At 46.4% G+C, this 15,190-nt stretch overlaps 1 protein-coding gene across 1 annotated transcript in view; it reads left to right on the plus strand.

The window, feature by feature from the left end:
• Nucleotides 1-15,190, plus strand: part of KANK4 (KN motif and ankyrin repeat domains 4) — a 66,497-nt gene that overhangs the window by 19,514 nt on the left and 31,793 nt on the right. Inside the window, exon 2 of the mRNA XM_035018400.1 lies at nucleotides 14,457-14,544. Within this exon, the coding sequence (XP_034874291.1) occupies nucleotides 14,529-14,544 (16 nt within the window). The 5' untranslated portion in view covers nucleotides 14,457-14,528. The remainder of the gene's footprint in view (nucleotides 1-14,456; nucleotides 14,545-15,190) is intronic.

Genomic DNA, 15,190 nt, shown 5'->3' on the forward strand with positions numbered 1-15,190 from the left:
TAAATGAAGATGATGTCCAGGACCTGTTTTGTTTCTCTGCTCCCAGCAGTTGACAATCAGCAGGGGTGATTGAGCGCTTGCTACCTGCAGACCCCGAAGCATGAAGGAGGGGCCTTGCTTTACAAAAGCCCCATAATCGGGCTAGAAGAAAAGATGTGAGCATCTTTATTATATTTGTTGTTAGAATTAATTAACAAAAGTCTGCCTGTGCTATGTTCCAAATGCCCAATCATTTTGTGACATCTCTGAGCTGCTGTGAGTGATACAGACATGGGATGTGAACTTTGGAGACACTTTTTCTTAGTGACTTTACCCACATTAAAACAAAACAAAACCCAAACCAGAACAGTATATGACCTTTCTATATACTGCCGATGCTTCACTGCCGTAAACTCCATCTTCTTCAAGGAAAAGCTGAAGTTGATGGGAGTTTCTAGAGCCCTTCCTCTCTCACTGTCTCTCTCTGGTTCATTTCTGATGATGCCCAGCGCTTATCCAGCTGCATGCTGCGGAGGCTGGGTGCTCCTTATCCTTGTCTGACCCATATCACATAGGCCTGCTCTTCCTTAGACAGTGCCTGCTGGAGGGGCAGGCGGGGCCTTGGGAAAGAATAAAAAGCCTTTCAACTTGCCCGAAAAATCTGGAAACATCTCTGGTTCCACCCAGGTGTCTGGAGATTACTTATCAGGCTCAGTTTGGCTTAACTGACTTTCTTGAATGCGCAGGCTGTGCCAACATAAATCTTCCTCCCAACCCAGGAGGCAGATGCCGCAGCCCACGCAAGCCCTAAAGTGTCTGCACCTGCACCCATGTTCCGAAGCCAGGCAGATGTCTGGGAAGGCTCCCACTGGATTCTGACCAGGGACAATGATGCTGAGAGCAGGGGCTGCCCAGAGAGGCTGGGTGCACCGTGGAGGGCGTGTCTGTGCCGACCCTGGAGATGCTTTCACTGAAGCGACCCAGGAGGAAGGAGGGGAGGCTGAATTCCATGGTTTACTCTGAGTTGTGGTTCTCAAGCTCTTTTGACTGTGGCCCCATCTGGCGAAGTACAAGACCCTGTCGCCCACAGAGCCCAGTGGCTCCTACTTTGCAGTGGGAAAGAATTTGCAGTAACAGTGGATAAAAGGGGAAGCGAAAACTAAGCAACGTGGTCATGCAGCAAATACTCAGAACAAAACAATCCACAGAAACTCTGGAAAGTAATCTACAAGCAACATAAATTAACAGAATAGAAGCAATGAAAAACCAAGCCAATGCTGAGGCTGTGTTGCAGCAGTCAAGGGTCATAGGTGCAAACAGCTGAACCAGCTCTAGCAAGCTTAGGTAGAAGAGGAGTTCATTAAAGGATGTCGAGTCACTCCACCACCCTCTCCTCAATCACTTGCCTGCAGCCCTTCCTTTTCCAGGGCACTTTCTTCCAGTTTGAGGTCTGGCCTGTGTGCCTCTACCTGGTGAGCACGGGTCCCATGCCTGAGTCCTAACTGAAATGGAGGCTGGCACTGCAAATTCTGGCTTCAGCTTTGGGGAGGTGCGACTCCTAAGGAAGGAAATAACCCAGGCATAGGAAGGGTGTTCACAAAGTGCTGGCTAGCCCAAAAACAAGCAACAAATATCTTCTGTATTAATAACAAAGCGTCCTCCAGAGACTTTTGGGAATTCCAGCTCTTGGCCTGTGCACATACACAGGACTTTTGCAGTGCTATTTAGTGAGGGATGGAGGTCACACTTCTTTGTAGAACAGAGAATTAATGTTCTCAGTAAACTCTTGTAATGAACTAATTTTTGTTTGTGAATGCCAAAGTTTATTAACTCTCACTAACTCACTTATGTTTCTAGTTCCTTAGAAAAATGAAATCCCATGTATGGGTTTTTTTTGGGGGGGGTGATGAAAATGTTCTAAAATTAGATTGTGGTCTTTTCAACAACTGGTGCTAGGAAAACTGAATATTCATATGCAAAAGAATAAAGCCGGACCTTAACCTTAAACCACATATACAAATGACCTCAACCGTATATCAAAGTCCTCAACCTTAAAGCTAAAAACTATAAAACTTGTAGAAGAAAACGCTGAGGAAAATCTTCATGACAGTGAATTTGGCAGCGATTTCATGGATTGGATACCAAAGCACAGGCAACAAAAGAAAATTCAGATAAACTGGACTTCATCAAAATGAATAAGCTTTGTACATCAAAGGATACTATCAAGAAAGCAAAAAGGCGTCCTACAGAATGGGAGAAAATACTTGCCAATCACATATTTAATAAGGGGTTAATATCCAGAAACTGAACTACAACAAAAACAATTTTGCCAATTCAAAAATGGGCAAAGGACTTGAATAGACATTTCTCCAAAAAAGGTATACGAATGGCCAATAAACACATAAAAAAGATGCTCAACAATCATCGGTCATTAGGTCAGTAAAAATCAAAACCACCAGGAGATGACACTTCACACCTACTACATTTGCTAGGATGACTCTAATAACTTTTTTTTAAATTTTTTTTTAAGATTTTATTTATTTGACAGAGAGAGATACAGCGAGAGGAGGAACACAAGCAGGGGGAGCAGGAGAGGGAGAGCAGGCTTCCCGCAGAACAAGGAGTCCGACGCAGGGCTCGATCCCAGGACCCTGGGACCATGGCCTGAGCTGAAGGCAGACGCCCAACGACTGAGCCACCCAGGCGCCCCTCTAATAACTTTTTTTAAATGGGGGGGGAAAAAACCCCAATGCTGGTGAAGATATGGAGAAATTGGAACCATTATACATTGCTAGTGGGAACATAAAACGGTGCAGCTGCTTTGGAAAACAGTTTGGTGGTTCTTCAAAAAGTTAAAAATAGAATTACCATATGACCCAGCAATTTCACTTCTACGGGGAAGCAGGGACTTGAATAAATACTTGTATACCAGTGTTCATAGAAGCATTATTCACAATAGCTCAAAGATGGAAGTAACCCAAGTGTCCATTGATGGATGAATGGATAAACAAAATGTGCTACATGCACACAATGGAATAATATTCAACCATAAAAAGAAATGAAATTTTGCTATATGTTAAACCTTGGATGGACCTTGAAGACATGCTAAATGAAACAAGCCAGACACAGAAGGACACATATTCTATGATTCCATTTATATGAGGTATCTAGAAAAGGCCAATTCATAGAGACAGAAAGTGGACTAGATGTTACCAGGGAGAGAGGAAATGGGGACTGTTTCACGGGTTACAGAGTTTATGTTGGAGATGAAAATGTATGGGGTGTATATAGTGGTGATGGTGATCATTATGAATGTTTTTAAACGTCATTGAATTCTACACTTACAAATGGTTAAAACGATAAATTTTATCTTATGTATATGTATTTTTATTTTAGTTTTTTTTAAGATTTTATTTATTTGAGAGAGAGAGAATGAGAGACAGACAGCACGAGAGGGAAGAGGGTCAGAGGGAGAAGCAGACCCCTCGCTGAGCAGGGAGCCCGATGCGGGACTCGATCCCGGGACTCTAGGATCATGACCTGAGCCGAAGGCAGTCGCTTAACCAACTGAGCCACCCAGGCGCCCCTTATTTTAGTTTTTAAAGATTTTATTTATTTATGTGTCAGAGAGAGAGAGAGAGCACAAACAGGGGGAACGGCAGGCAGAGGGAGAAGCAGTTTCCCCACTGAGCAGGGAGCCCGATGTGGGACTCGATCCCAGGACTCTGGGATTCTGACCTGAGCCGAAGGCAGACGCTTAACCAACTGAGCCTGTATATGTATTTTACCACAATTTTAAAAATTAGGTGATGGCAATGTTTGCACAAATCTGAGTATACTACAACTATTGAATCGTCCAATTTATAGGAGTAAACTGTATGGTATGTAGATTACATCCAAATAAAGCTGTTTTAAAAAAAATCCTTTCCAGCTCTGACAGTTTCTATGATCCATCCATTCATTCACGTATTTATTCACTGATTCAAACATTTTTGTTGAGTTCCTCTCATATCAACTGTTCGGAATAGCGTGATAAATAAAGCAAACACAATCTCTGCCCTCCCCTCACTTAAAATACTATGGGTTTACAAAGGAATCATAGCTAACATTTACTGACTGTTTTTTTTTTTAAGATTTTATTTATTTATTCAAGAGAGAGAATGAGAGAGAGAGAGAGAGAGCATGAGAGGGGGAGGGTCAGAGGGAGAAGCAGACTCCTTGCTGAGCAGGGACCCCGATGCGGGACTCGATCCCGGGACTCCAGGATCATGACCTGAGCCGAAGGCAGTCGCTCAACCGACTGAGCCACCCAGGCACCCCTGACTGTTTATTTTATACAGAGCATTGGCACAAACACTTTGCACACTCATTTCATGCGGTCCTCACAACCATGTACTTAGCTGAATAAGGAAATTTGCTCGAGGTCACAGAGCCAGGATTTGAACCTGGTCTGCCTTACCTCAAAGCCTGTGCTCTTAACTATTTATCATATGTGGCCGCTGGGTTCCAGCCACCTGGAATTGGGGTCTCCCTGAAGACCTGCCCTGAGGCCCATGTGTCAGGCTGCCTGATCTGGTAGCAAGGGAGAGTGAAAGATGAGGTGGAATGCCCTCCAGGAGGGAGTGAGTCTGGAGAATAAGACCTAAGTCAGGGGTATCTTTCATAGCCATTTACAGTAATCATTATAGAGCAGGTATAACTATCTTTTAAAAATGGTTAGGTGATGGAATTTTATTTCTTTTTTTTTTTTTAATTTTATTTATTTGACAGAGAGAGACACAGCGAGAGAGGGAACACAAGCAGGGGGAGTGGGAGAGGGAGAAGCAGGCTTCCCACCGAGCATGGAGCCCGATGCGGGACTCGATCCTGGGACTTCAGGATCATGACCTGAGCCGAAGGCAGTCGCTTAACCAACTGAGCCACCCAGGCGCCCGGTGATGGAATTTTAAATATAAAATCAAATTCACAACTGAATTTATATTATTATATTAACAGCTAATATATTTATTATTTGTTGAACACAACCTATATAGCAGCCTTGGTTCTAAGTGGTTGACATACCTCATCATATTTAATGCTCCAGGACATGTAGGGTGTATTACTCTTCCTACTTTACAAGTGAGGCGGCTGAGGCACAGAGAGGTTAAGCAATTTGTTCAAGGTTGCACAGCCAGTGGCAGAGCTGGGATTCCAGCCATGGCTTCTCGACGTGGAGCCCAGACTCTTAACCACCACAGAACTTGCTCTTTGGTTATGTTAAGATATACAAAGTATTTGGACATGAGGTGGTAGGATTATGGTGACTTCCTACCTTTTTCCCCCCACAAATAGTTAATACTTTTATTTTCCAAGAATATATCACGATAGTGATTTTTTAGACCAAGAAAAGAAATCACACGTCTCTGTGACCTTTTCATCTTCTTACTTCACTGTTTTATTTGGTTGTGTTTGATTTGGCAGCTGCCTGAGCACGGGCACAAACGAAGCCCGGGCGGGGGAAGAGAGGCGGGCAGCGTGGCGGGAGATGCGGTGAGGTGTGATGCCACGGCAGCCCTGTTGGGGGCCGCTGCCCCGATTCGGCTGCAATCTTCCCGGGAGGGCGTGTCCCCTTCTCATCACACCCTCATCCACACGGAGGATCTTTCTTTGAAGACATTTCCCGCCCCCGCCCAGAACTTGTCTGTGTTGTTCGCTGGTTAAGCGCGGTGCATACACTGAATTCGAATCTGGGTGAGGATCTTGATGATACCTGGGCAACTAACTGTGCTGAGCCTCAGCTAATGGGAATCACTGTACCACCCCAAAGGGTTACTGTGTGAATTAAATAGGATGGTGTTTGGAATGGACCTAGGGTGCCTGGCACAGTGTAGGGTCAACAAAGAGTACGGCATTTGGATGTTATCTAGGTCCTTTTTGATTAATTCCTGTGGTTAGAAATCTTTCAAATATTGACCATCAGTATTTCTTCTTTTCTGAGTTGCCTGCTCGGGCCCCTTCCTCATTTGTCCCTTGGTGTGTGAATTTACAGTGCGTTTGCATCAAGGACTGAGAGCGTTCTGGGAGGGTCTTTTTCCCTGGGGCCCTGATGCCTTCCATTTTCTGTGGGAAACACATTTCACTGGTTAGTGCAGCCTCCTCTCTCCCTGAAATTGGCCCTGTTTCCTCCCTGAGAAATTTTCACCCGTTTTAGAAAGGTCAGTCTTCAAAACAGCTGATCCCCCCTCGGACTGCTACACCCCCAGGTCTCACACACGCATGATTTCTTTCTCCATCCATTTGAGTTGTGGTCCGTCACAGTGGCCGTGGCCAGAACCAGTCTGCTCAGAGAGGCTCTGTTTCAGTGGCATGCGTACCTAATGAGCATGCTCCCCCTCGACCCTGGGTAATCACATCAGCTGCAATAGCTGACCTTCCAGAGCAAAGTGCAAAAGCCTAAGGGACTGCTTAGATAAAAGGCACATTCTTAAGATAGTTTCATCTCCTTTTCCCTCTTGCCTAAATGTCCATCGTGCCTGACTTGGAGAGTCCACTCTTTTCCCATCGTGGGGCAAACGGGACCTGGGCCAGAAGTTGGAAATTTCTAAACTGCAAAAGGAATCAGTGTCCCCTCGGCCAAGTGATGCTTGCCAGAAAAGTTCTTGTGGATAAATGTGTGTGGTCCTGGGGATTCTCCGGGGGGCTTGGTGGTAACATAAGATTGGCTACTATCTTAAGACCTCTGTCCGAGTGAGGCCTAGGGGTGGATATATGCCTGTTTCCGACACATGGCAAGGCCCAGAGGCCATGGGAGGGGGTCCTCCCACAAGAAGCACAACCCCCTAGAGAGTTGTTGGGGTTTTCCATGAAGACCTTCCCTAGATGCGAAGTCACCTTCTGCGTGGACAGCACCAACCCTGAAGCTTGCGTCCCGGTATGTGTGTGTCTCCTGCACTCACCTGCAGGCCCGGTTCAGGCTGCATGGCTGTGAGGAAAGGGTATATTGGACCGCGAGACAGAAAATCTGAGTTTGAGTTGAGGCTTTGCCTTTTGTTAGCTTTGTAATGTGGGGAACCAACTTTGTTTCTTCATCTGGAAAATGGGCGGTAACATTCCTGGTTCTGCTCACCTCCTTGCCTGACTGCGGAGCGAAATGAGTGTGGGGGGCAAATTAGAAAGGTGTAGAAGACTCTCTCCTCCTCTTAGAGATAGAGTGGTCAGCACAGTGTCTGTCCCAACATCTCAGGTGGAGCCCAGAGAGACGAAAGGGCTCCTTCTCTCCAGAAAGAGGTCTGAAGTCATAGGACCCGGTGAAATGGAGAGCTTTTTTTTTACTCCCAGTGTCCTGGTGAAATGATACATGCTTCTAGCCATTCTCTGGCCAGTTTGGAGGGGATGGTCAATGATCATTTTAATCTATCAGAGAGGCAGCCTGCTCCTTGGTATCCATTTTTCCACATAACCTCAGAGTTCAAGGTATATTTCTGATTTTTTTTTTAATTCTGGTGGTTTGGCCTGTGTGCTCAGTTAGCACAGAAAAATACTTGCAGCAGTTGAGAAAAGTGTATGCTGCTGTCCCATAGCCTTGTCCCTCACATCCACCTGTGCCCTTTGGGAAGTCCCTTGACCTCCTTCTTGAACAAGATGCCCTAGAATCTTTTAAGGAAAATAAGGAGTGTGATCCAGTGTAGTAGGAAAAACAGAATTCTAATCCAAGAACATTCATTTTAATCCAGAGTCACTCTAGGGTAAGCCAAGAGAAGTCATTCAGAGTCTCTGTCTCATTTTCTGCACCTGTACAATGGGGATGCTCAGTGGGGATGCTCATCCCCATCTGGCTGCCTCAAGTTGCTTCGAGGATAAGTGGGACGCAGAATGTCAAGTGCTTTCCAAGTGCACTGGGCTGGATGCAGGCAGCATTTCGGGGTGACACTCAGCTCTGGCATCAACCACAGCATGGGTTGGGCAGTGTCTGTGAAGGTCAGAGCTGCTCTGACATGTCTTACTGATGGAGCTTCATTTCCCAGGGTAGCCTCGTTTGTCTAGGGCTCACGGAAGGTAAAGGGGACGAGGTCCCTATAATCTTTTTGCTAAGCCTGCATACAGGAGCCCAGATGTTCTCCTGGCTCCTTTTGACCACACCTACCCTGCTGTATCTCCTTCAGGTCCAGTTGTGGTGCTGGATTTGGAGAGCTTGGAGCCTCTGAGTGCAAGCCTCACACCTGCCTCTGCTCCAAAGAGCTGTGGCTGCAGTGGGCTGGCTGAGACTCTTCACAACGCTTGCCTGAGACCATCTGAGACCGTCCTCCTCCACAGCTGCCTTCTCGCTGGCTCCTTCACCTGCCCCCTGAACTCACTGGTCTGTGCTGCAGTTAGAAACCCTGCACAGAGCTGGGTCCTTATAGTAGGTATCTCCTGGCTTTTCTCTTGCTGCCAGAATAGGGTGCATTTTGGTCCAGGGGCATCAGACTGGTAGAGTGGCAGGAAGCAGAAGCTGCCAGTCTAGTCTGGGATCTCACTGGCCATTATACCTTCCTGCTCTGCCCCAGGAGACTTCCAGTTACTGACCAGGGCAGCCAGCCCTGGGATTGCTTGCGGAAGCTTTGCATGGTTGTGGGGCCCCAGGAGGTCGGTGGAGGAGGAAGTTTCTAAAGCAGAGCCTGGAAGAAAGAGATGCACCCCTGGAGGGTTTCAACTCCTAAGGACAATTTCCCATGTCCTCCTTAGGAACAGTTTTATTAATGAGCCGCCTGAGCTGCAGGGAGAGAGAAGGAAAAGCGTAATTAATTATGACCCCTCAGAGAAGCATCCAGAGTTGGGGCAGTCAGGGGAGGAAGGTATGTGCTGTTTCGGTGTTGTTAGCTATGGCAGGAGCTCTGGGCACTAACTTCCCAATGAAGGACTTGAGCTTGCTTCCTCTTGCTGCAAGATCGGGGATCAGCTTATTGAGCACTGAATTCCTGCCTGACCCTACTGCCCTCTTCCCGGGAGGGAAAAGGAAGTCAGTATTTGCTTTTCCAGCAAGGTCACGGATCACCTGACCAAAGCCTGTAACAGCTGGGAAGCCAGTGCTGCTAAGCTGACACGCCCCCCCCGCCCCCCACCCCCCCAGCCCTCAGCTCTGGTCCAGCAGCCAGCACCTCACTTTCAGCAGGGAGCCGCTCCAGGCGATGGCAGGGGGAGGATGCCAAGGCAAGGTAATGTGGTGATGATAGCTTTCCTCCCGACAGTCTGCCCTTCCTCACAAAACTCCAGGTTCAGCTGCTGCATTGCAGGCAAATGTGACAGACACTTGCCGAACGAGATGAGAACGGAGTTCATGAGGTTGTGTCAATGTGCCATTTATTGAGAAGGAGTTATCTCTTTGTTTCCTGGGTCGGCGGGAAGTGAGCCGGCTGGAGAACTCTGTAGGCAGAATCTTTTTTAGGAGTGCAGCTCCCCTTCCGCGGGTGTTTGGGCTTCAGCCCCTCGGGATGTTAAGCGGCACCGTCGGAAGCCTCCCCGGCACAGGGGCCATTTACACTGGGAGGCATGGGGCCCTGGAATGGGGAAGCAGGAAGCGCTCATCATTTTGGCAGGATCTGTAAGAGGTATGGGTACATTGTGGTTTTTTTGTTTTGTTTTGTTTTTTGGTCGTCTTTTGGAAAGAGTGCTTTGTCTTTGCAAGTGATTGTGCAGGGATTGACGGGGTTGCTGTTTGGTGCACTACCTTGCTAAATACTTGACTTTGTAAGGTTGAATTCTCCAAGAATTATCGTGGCAATACGGCCGTGCTTGGAGCCAAGCTTTCCTCTCAAGGAAATGCAAGCTGCTATTTATTTTGGCATGCAGCCTGTTCTAGGATGAAATACGGCGTTTTTATTATTGCAGAATAAAGAGAGGTTTGAAGAGAATAAAAGTACAGAACTAGGTTTCAGTTTCAGGACTAAGTAAAGGAAGGTTTCTTTGTATTTGGATTTGAGGTTAGGAATGAGATTGTAAATGGCATCATAAAAGGAATAACTGCAGAGAGGGAGAGGGTGTAGGTCTACACTGCAGGAGTCAGGCTGGCTGGGGGAAATCAGGACTGTTCCTAATGTGGCCTGGTAGTCACACGTGGGCTATCAGAGTGACTACCCCTTTGGTAGATTTTGAACGGGCAGCCTCAGTCCCCATCTCTTCACTGCCGGTTGGCTTGGAGAGGGGGTGTGGAGGGATGAAGTCGCACAAACTGTCCTACCCCTAGGTAACTGGGTAACTTTGGATCGGCCACAGAGCCTCTTTGTGCCTTCGATGTCGTGTTTGTAATTCGGAGGTGCTACCATGAACTGAGTGTCTGCCACATGTTAGGATGTGGGGGTGTGGTGGTGGGGGGTGAAGGGGAAGAGATGAGTCCTGCAGGAATTCTGACCTTCGCAAGCTTACAGAGTAGGAGGGGAGAGGAGCGAGAGAGAAAATGCTGTATATACTTGAAACATCTAGAATATGATGAGCTAATGAGAGAGGCTGGGACTGAACGGGGCATTCTTGATCCTGGGATAAGCCATCAACAAATGAAAAGTTACATAACAACACCAGGTAGTATAAGGTTCTGAATACCGAGGATACAACCTAACGGCATTGAGTAATAAATTGCTTTATGTCAAAATTTTTAGTGCTTTAGAAGGTTGCAAAATTCCATTCGAAAGGGGACTTCTGCCCAACAAAGTTAATTTTCATATTCCGTTGCATTGCAGAATAGCATGTGTTGATGTGGCAATTTTTCTTCAATTCCACTCACCAAATCACATCAAACATATACCCTTAGCTAAATTCTAAGATGTCCACCCCTAGGACCATGCCTGGCCCAAGTGCAGAAGGAGGCTGGGGTGGGTGAGGCTGCCAGGGGCAGGATGTGGGCCTGACAGTTCCCTCCTTTCCTGCCTGTGTCTAGACCTTTTCCAGTGGAAGCTTGCTAAGCCCTCTTCTTCAGAGAGTTGGGGTGTCAGCTCCATTTAATTTCTGTAACCTTGCAATGATTGATTTTAGTAAAATTCAAGTCTAAGAGAACTATTAGAAGTCTCCATAGAGTTCTTTTTTTTTTTAAGATTTATTTATTTATTTGAGAGTGGGGGAGGGGAGGGGCAGAGGGAAAGATCCTACAACCCTGAGATCTGACCCAAGCTGAAACCAGGGGTCGAACACTCAACCGACTGAACCATCCAGGTGCCCCTCCATAGAGTTCTTTTCAGTGAAATTTGACCTAATGTGTGCTGCATAATTATTTGAGGCCCTAGGATCTGATACATTAAGGGCTGAATCCTAACTCAAACCAAAGGCAGTGAGTGTGACTGAACTCTCTGAGGTGAGGTGAGTTTGTGTCAAAGATCCATCTGCACCCAGGTGGCCCCCTCTTGCTTAGAAGGAGCCTTGTTGCTTAGTGTCCAGTCTTGGAGAAGCAGATCACACACACCTTTCGCCAAGAGGCCTTACAAGAGAGTAGTTCTCCTTATCTGTCCCAGAAGGTGTTTTACACATACTTGTGGGAGAAGCAGAGAAGCATCAAAGTCAGGAACATTTCCTGCTCCCCAACCCCCCGCCTCCCCTCCCCCACCCCGCCGAGAGAGCTAGGGATCAGTTGTAGCATCGGGACTGGGCAAATGTTTACAAATCACTTCCCAGGACATGACTGGAGTCGGGTAGACTTGAGGGCAAATCCTGCTCCAACAGCTGCTTGTTATGTGACTTTGGCAGGCCTGGAAACTCTCTCAGCCTCAGTCTCCCTATCTAAAAAATGGGGACAATAGTAATAATCTCCTTGGGGTTACGGTGAGGATTGCATGAGATAATTCGAGCATGTTAAGTGCTTTGAACTCTGCCTGTTGCTCAGTAATGATATGGGGTTGGAGGAAGAAGGGAACAGAAGGGAGAGGAGAAACCTATGATGATGGAGAGACAGGTGAGGGGCCGCGCTTAGAGTTCGTGTCCTCACCCTTCTCTTCCCCAGACTTCACCTTGAAGCTGCCAAGCCTCTCCTGCCCGCCAGCATCTGGGAGGCTCCCCCATCGCCTGCAGGCTGCCGACCTGTGGCATTATCAGCCACAGTGTCCTCTGCCTGGAAACCTTCTCTTGTTTTTCTTTCTTTTTAAAAAAAAATTATCTTTATTTTTTAATTGAGATAACTGAGACATAATTGACATATAATATTGTATTGGTTTTAGGTGTACAACATAATGACTTGATATTTGTATATATTGTGAAATGGCTTCCACAGTAAGTCGAGTTAATATCTGTCACCATAGTTACGAACTACATAACACCATAGTTACATAGTTACAAACTATTTTTACGATGAGAACTTTTTTTTAAAATTCCCGCCTAACACAGTGTTATATATCAGTTTCAGGTGTACCGTATAGTGATTTAACAATTCTAAACATTACTGAGTGCTCATCGTGGAAATGTGCTTTTAACCCCCTTTATCTATTTTGCCCATCCCCCCACCCATCTCCCCTCTGGTAACCATCTGTTTGTTCTCTATAGTTAAGAGTCTGTTTTTTGTCTATCTCTTTTCTTCTTTGTTTGTTTGGTTTCTTAAACTCCACATGAGTGAAATCATATGGTATTTGCCTTTCTCTGACTGACTTATTTCACTTAGCATAATACCCTCTAGATCCATCCATATTGCAAATGGCAAGATCTCATTCTTTTTTATGGCTGAGTGATATTCCATTGTGTATATGTGTGTGTATGTGTATACTGATATATATATATCACACTTATGATGAAGACTTTTAAGATCCACTCTCTTAACAACTTTTAAATATGTAATACAGTATTATTAACTATAGTCGTCATGCTGCACATTACATCCCTATGACTGGAAGTTTGTACTTTTTGACCACCATCACCCATTTCATCCACCCTGTCACACTCTGCCTCTGACAGCCACCAGTCTGTTCTCTGTATCTATGAAATCGGGTGTTTTTAGATTCTACAAACAAGTAAGATCATATGGCATTTGTCTTTCTCTGTCTGACTTAATTCACTTAGCATAGCGCCCTCAAGATCCATGCATGTTGTCACAAATGACCACGATTTCCTTCTTTGTCATGGCTGAACAATATTTCATTGTATATATTTACCACACGTTCTTCACCCTTTCATCCACTGATGGACACCGAGGTGGTTTCAGAACCTTTTCTTTCTAGCAAGGGCAAACCTCCCTCGCCTCAGGTCAGAACCTTCCAGATCTCTCCACTTGCTGCCTCCTTAAGCAGCCACACTCGCCCTCCTTCAGTCACACTTGCCCTCCTTCTCCCCAACGTCTCTCTACTCCAGCTCTATGCGGCATTCAAACTCAAGTACTTGTTGCCCCCAGAGTAGGTGAGGTACTTCGTGTTGCCATTCCCTCTGCAAGGAGTGTCTCTGCCCCTAGAAACCGGGCGTGCCCTTCCGGGCTCTGTCACACTTGAATAGGTAAAGGCCCCTATGGCAGCTCATGGAATGGGTTTGGAGTGCTCACAGAGAGAGGATACATGAAATTTTGCCGGGCAGATTTTAGACTTCCTCTCGTTTGGTGGACCACACATTTCCCAGCCCTCTTCCCCAGTTTACTTATTTCTTCCCCTTTATTCCATCCCGGGTTGTTGGAGGCCACCCCTCATCCATCTCTTACTCCCAGTTTCCCCCAACCCTTCCCTCATCCCCAGTACACTTTTCTGGTCCGGACTTCATTGCCAAGCACATTGGAATTCCCGAAACAACCCTGTGTCCACTGCTGAGGTGTCAGATAATTCACTGTTATGATGTGTGTGGAGTTAGAATGATAAAAAGACCATTTCCTGGGTGATTTATTATAATGAGGGCAGGAGCCACATTGTTTACCATTCGAAGAAAGAGTCCTGGCAATGGATTAAAACTTTGGGGAGAATTTATGATCAAACCTCAAGGTATCCTAATTCAGTCTGGACAGTCTTCTGCCTGAATAGTTCCTGATGTCTTTGGAGCACCCAGCTTGAACTTGCCCTGCCCTGCCCAAGATTAGACATCACCTCTAAGGAATAGTGCCTCCTCAGTACTTGCAATGATCTCAGGCCTGTTTTGAATCTCATTGGGATGTCTCAGATCATTTATAGGTACTCTGGTTCCAGTTTTTTCCCCCAAAATGGATTAGAATTATTTTACCGTGATGGAAGGGAGTAGATTACAGCTTTTGATGTTGTGGAAGGAGTACCTTGCTAGTTGTCAGAGCTCTGGGCCTGGCTCTGCCCCCTTCACTAGAATGCTGAGAGGCCCCGCACAAAGCAATTAACTTCTGAGCCTCAGTTTCTTCGTCTGCCAAGTGAGGGGGCTGGGCCAAATACTTCCTTTGGTGTCGACCATCGCTAGCATCCTGGGAAGACATGCCCAGGGTCGGACACACTCTAGGAGGAGTGTGGAGCTCCCGGGCACCCCTGGGAGAAAGGCAGGGATGGGAGTTCTTTGGGGTGCTCTTGCCTCCATACTTATGCTAACTGTCCTTCTGTCCTTCTTTCTTTCAGGACTCTTCAGTGGGTTGTACAGACTTATCGGATGAAGAGTGCCTGAGAGACTGACAGTCTGCATTCCCTAAGATGGAGAAGACAGATGGTAGGCAGGCTGCTCTGTATAACCTGGTCTAAAGTGAGCACTTGGGTTGGAAAGGGATTGCTACCATAGATCCAAGAAACAGCCTAAGGGAGGCTCACAAGAGACATTCCCCACACAGATAGTACTGGGAGACCCAAACTATGTGTTTCAGGTATGAACGAGAGAAAGTAGTAGAGGATGAGAATGAAGACTTCTGTAATTGTTGGACAGTTTTCTCATTTCTTCCAAGCACCAAGAAGGGAGCAGGATGCTCTCACTCATTACTCTCATTTTAAGGATGAAGAACTTGAGGTCTGAGAAAGAGGCACAATATGGTGAAAGAGCCTCCATGTATATCTGGGTGACTTCCTGTTATTTAACTCCTCTGAGCCTCAGTCTCCTCATGTATCAGCTTTGCTGTGGAACAAACCACTAAAAAACTTATTGACTTAAAGACATTTACTATTTCTGAAAAGATTCTGTCTGGGCCCTTTTTTCTGGTCTGGGCCAGCACGGCTGGAATTTGCTGGGCGTCTTCATGTGTTTGTGGTCTTCTGGGGCACTTAGCTGGATGGTTTAGAATGGCCACACTTACATGCCTGTTGGTTGACTCTATGTCACCTGGGGCACAGGTGATGATTTGGCCATGTGTTTCTCACCACCCAGC

This window comes from Mirounga leonina, unplaced genomic scaffold (genome assembly GCF_011800145.1).
Source record: "Mirounga leonina isolate KUSES-001 unplaced genomic scaffold, KU_Mleo_1.0 Mir_173, whole genome shotgun sequence".
Lineage (NCBI taxonomy): Eukaryota > Metazoa > Chordata > Mammalia > Carnivora > Phocidae > Mirounga > Mirounga leonina.